Source organism: Gastrolobium bilobum, unplaced genomic scaffold (assembly GCF_033153095.1).
Source record: "Gastrolobium bilobum isolate Gb01-03AN ecotype WA unplaced genomic scaffold, APGP_CSIRO_Gbil_v1 utg277414, whole genome shotgun sequence".
NCBI classification, from domain to species: Eukaryota; Viridiplantae; Streptophyta; class Magnoliopsida; order Fabales; family Fabaceae; genus Gastrolobium; species Gastrolobium bilobum.
In genome coordinates, this window is record NW_026896860.1 from 12,893 (window position 1) to 17,703 (window position 4,811).

Genomic DNA, 4,811 nt, shown 5'->3' on the forward strand with positions numbered 1-4,811 from the left:
TAGAAGGAAAAAATAGTTTCTTATGATAATTTGTAATTGATGAACGTAATTCTCCATGGTGACTATCGTATGCTATTGCCAATTGCATGGCTTGACGGAGTGAAGAAGGCCCTCGCAATTGAATCGCCCCTTGAAGATCAGGTTGTAAACCATAAATGAAAAATGTCATTAACAATTCATCACTGATATTAGATACACAATTCATTAATTTCTGGAACTCTGCCATGTAATCTGTCAAGCACCCCGTCTGCAACAATTTTGATAACACACCTCTTTCATCTTTGTACTGAGATGGTCCAAATCTCTGACATACCGCCACCGTAAAATCTTCCCATGAATTGATGATACCATTCTTGAAAACCGATTGATACCAATCTGCCGTTGCCCCTTCCATTCTCAGGCCAGTCAACTCTACCTTCAAATTTTCTAGAACCTGATGAATCTTGAAGAATAATGCCATCTTGAAGGTCCACGTGTTCGGCTCCTCCCCTTCAAACTTTGGAATCTCTGTTTTAACAAATTTCAGAACTGCACGAAGATCATCCACATGCAACCCATGTTGATGAACACCACAGTGAGGCTGAGAAGAAGTCTCCTGAGAATTTGTCTCAGAAATTGATTTTGGAGATTGGATCAACATTTCCCGAAAATTATTCTCCATCGTCTGAAATCATTTTTCCATCAACTCCAGGATTTGCTCAAACCTCCGATTGCTTTCTTCTTTATGCTGCGTCAATTCTTCAACAATCTCTTGAATCCTCATTTTGATTTCTTGAATCCACCAAATGGAAGCACTAGTTGATAAGGGATGCGTACCCTTACAAGTAAAACCTCTGAACTTTATTGATTAATTGCATGCCTTACACATACCCATGGTGGGGTATTTAATAGCAGAGTTAGTTAGCCAACGTGGCACAACCACTTCACTCAATGTAAACCATTATTACACGTATACATCAACCTATATTACACGTATATATCTGCAACTGCCTATACTACACGTATGCATCAGCAACTAATATTTATTGTACATTATCCAAGGCCCACGATGAGCACCCCTTGACCCTCACATTGTTCTCTCTAGTTACACTATCTGTAACATTTGCACAAAAATTCCCTGCTCTATATGTATGCATGAAAGCCACCAATTAGCTTTTATTAATCCATGTCCGTATACGAGCTATCAAATGACACTCATGGACTCCTTCACCTTGCTTGGTGAGCGCTGTGATCACGCTTGGAAAATTTATTTCTTCTTGAGGGGGTACTATTCCTGACTATGTTGCATCGACACTGACACGAGATATGAGACACGATATGACATGATACATTAATTCTAAAAAATATTAAATTTCGACGCGTTAGGACATATTTTGATATTAAATAATATTTTTAATTTATGTAATGTATATTATATTTAATATTCAATAACTTAACAAAAAATGAAGCTAATCTTATAATACTTATTAATTTTGAAAAAAATATAAGATATCACAAATATTTATATTAAACTCAATAAAAAAGTAATTATAATCCAACAAATTTAATAGTTGGAACTAAAAACGTAACACAAGTTTTAGAGTTGGAGTGTCGGGGTGTCGGGGAATGTCGGATATGACACGTCAAGTTTTTTGAAATGTCGGTGCATCATAGATTCCTGACTTCTCCTCTTCTACAGATGTTCATCAATCGATCCAAACCAATTCAAACCGCGATAATCGAATCGAAAAATCGATAACCGAAAAATCAAAAATAAAAAGCCCTCACATGTTTTAATTAGATTGAATCGATTTTGAGTTTGATTGATGAATGGAAAATCGATTCAATATATTATGTATTTATTATTTTTGAAAGATGGTGACTTGAAATCTTATTATTTTGTAGAGTTGGAATCTTGAATATTATTGATAGCAAATTATCTTATTTTAATTTTTATTGTCTATTAATTTATTTTAATTCTTCATGAATTTTAAAATTTATTTTAATTTGAAGACTTCAACTTTTTTGTGATTTACCGTATTTTTTCTACTCTCTTTAGGATATTTATATCATATTTCTTTAACTTAAAAGTTTCAAACCATTTAGAATAAGGAATATTTTCTTTAATTTCTTCTTAGTAAACAAAATATTCTTCTTTTAATTGTTTCAAAAAAAGGAAAAGGAAAAAAAGAAGGTTAGGGTGAGTGGCGGCGAGTGGGAGAGGTGACTAGACTCCAACCCAACCCACAGCATGCCAATCCATTAATAATATGAATCGAACAAAAAATAAATAACATAACCCTCTTTCATGCTTCTGAGTTTTGATGATCTAGCTACGCCAACCTTCAACCGAGTTATAACCCTCTCACACCCTTTTCAATCCTTGCTCTTCCGTTCCTGGTAACCCAATTTTCCTTCTCTTCGCTTTTTTTCTTTTTTTTTCTTGTTTTGGGGTTCAATTTAATTGCCTTTATTATATTATATTTTATTTTTTTGGGTTCGAGTTTACAATTACATGGTTGCTGTCATGTGTCATGGTGATTAGAGATACAGAGGGAGGATCTACGTCAAAGCCCCATGTTTGTTTTGATTCTTTTGTTCCTTTTGAAATTTCTAGCGTTGTTATAATTTTGGGGTATCTTTGGTTTGAAATTGTTGCTAGAGGACAAATGAGGGGGAAACAATTGCCTGGTGAATTCTAGGGTTCATTAGACGTTTTAGGTTGCAAAATGTTATTTAAATTTTTTTTATTTTATTTTTGAATTCCCTCATTTCCCCCGTATTCCCCCAGTTCTCTTAATGCCAATCCTATTCGATTGTGTTAAATTATTATTATTTTTGTTTAATTTTACGTATTGAATGAATTGTGATTGATTCCTTTTTTTTTTGGGGTGGAATTTGAGTTGTCCTTTTACGTTAAAGGCTTAACTGTGATTAAGTAATATTGGCTTTGTCTCTTATGTGGTGTTGTTGTCTTGGGGCGTTTTCTTTTTTCCTTAAAAGCACACAATTGAATCGAGTCTATAATGTCTTCCTCCTTGTGGGTGTTGGTTTTTCTAGGTGGTGACGATGTCGACTCCGTCTAGGAAGAGGCTGATGAGAGATTTCAAGAGGCTGCAGCAAGACCCACCTGCAGGAATCAGTGGTGCCCCCCAGGATAACAATATAATGCTGTGGAATGCCGTTATATTTGGGTGAGTTGAATTGAAATTGGATAGGGATCCATTGTTGTTTTTACTTACATTATATATAATATGGCTACTTCATTTTTATTTATATTCTTTGTTAAATTATTGATGGGTAAGCAATTTCTGCTTTCTTGTCTGCTTTGGATGCAGTCCTGATGATACTCCATGGGACGGAGGTGAGTGAATTCTCGTACCTAAGCTCTTATCTAAAACAATTTTGAAACATGTGTAAACTAGGTTCTTTTGCCATCTTCTGCGTTACTTACAATTGTAACAATTTGGTGTATTTGAAGAGCTTACTTTGTAGATGGGGATATTTGAACCATGTTGTGAAGAGAGTGTCATAGCTTGTCCATCCTCAAAATGATTTTGAGAAGCTCAGCAGATTTCTAGGTTATCTTAAAAGTTAAAATTAAGAATTTTTCAAGGGCTGGCATATAGATGCTGCTCTGTAATTTGATGCATTTTGTGGTTCTCTTTCTCTCTCGCTTAGTTCTAACTCTTGTTTATTATAATGTCTTATCCATACTCTACATTACACTCTCCGAAGAGATAAATTATCTTTTACCACAAAGTATTAAATTAAATTCATTTTTCCCCATGGAGATGTGTTCTACTTTAATTTACAAAAATTAAATCATAATTGAGAACTCATGGTGGGATAGTTTTTGTGTATTTTGGGATGTCATATTTTCTGTTTCTTGATATTTTCATTATATTGGTTATATTTACATAACTACACATTTTGAGTTATTCAGGCACGTTTAAGTTGACTCTCCAATTCAGTGAGGATTATCCAAATAAACCACCAACTGTACGATTTGTGTCTCGAATGTTTCATCCAAACAGTTAAGTTTTAGGTGGAAAATATTTACCTTCTTATCAATAATATAGCCATGTAGCTTCTAATTTCAATTTTTTTTTCAACTGTGCGTAGTTTATGCTGATGGAAGTATTTGTTTGGATATATTACAAAATCAGTGGAGTCCAATATATGATGTAGCTGCTATACTCACATCTATCCAGGTATATATTTCTAGTCAGTGATATCTGCATTTCTTTTGTATATTTTGCAAATGAATTAAGCAAGCAGATATTTTGTACGCCATTAAACCTATGCGTAGCAAGTTTCATTTTCTTTCAATCAGAAGAAGTTATACTCCTGCCTGCACCGTTAGACTCATTTACCTCTGGATAAGTAGAGGGTCACACTTTTCTGCACAAATAAAATGAAATCCAGTAACCCTGCGTTAGTTATACCTATTGGTCTTAGAGTTGAAACTTAGCAGTTAGCATTACACTTCATTTCAAAATGTGCCTTTGTGTCTGTTGACTCCTGTCTTGGTTCACTTGCAATGTTATCTTTGTTTTTCCCTGCTCCACCCTTGTTTTTCAACTAAGTTTTTTGGAATACTCAATTCTGAACTTTTTTCAGTTTTTAAAAGATTATGATTTTGTTCTCTTTGCAGAACTCAATGCATTTTATTTTTTTCTGTTTTACTCAGTCAGTTTTTAAGGGTTCTAATCTTGACTACCAATCCTTTCATATTCCCCTTAAATAGGTTGATCTGACTATCAAATGACTGTTAAAAGCGTGGAGCTTGACACATTTTATTCAATGTTTTAATTTTCATTATAATATAT

General features: G+C 34.0%; 1 protein-coding gene across 1 annotated transcript; it reads left to right on the forward strand.

The window, feature by feature from the left end:
• Positions 1 to 2,164: 2,164 nt before the first annotated feature.
• On the forward strand, positions 2,165 to 4,214 carry LOC133302422 (ubiquitin-conjugating enzyme E2 2-like). The gene is made up of 5 exons (XM_061502187.1): positions 2,165 to 2,379; positions 3,040 to 3,173; positions 3,318 to 3,343; positions 3,926 to 4,015; positions 4,105 to 4,214. Exons 2-5 carry the CDS (start codon positions 3,049 to 3,051, stop codon positions 4,212 to 4,214), a joined length of 351 nt encoding a protein of 116 aa, XP_061358171.1. The 5' UTR covers positions 2,165 to 2,379; positions 3,040 to 3,048.
• The last annotated feature ends 597 nt before the right edge of the window (positions 4,215 to 4,811 follow it).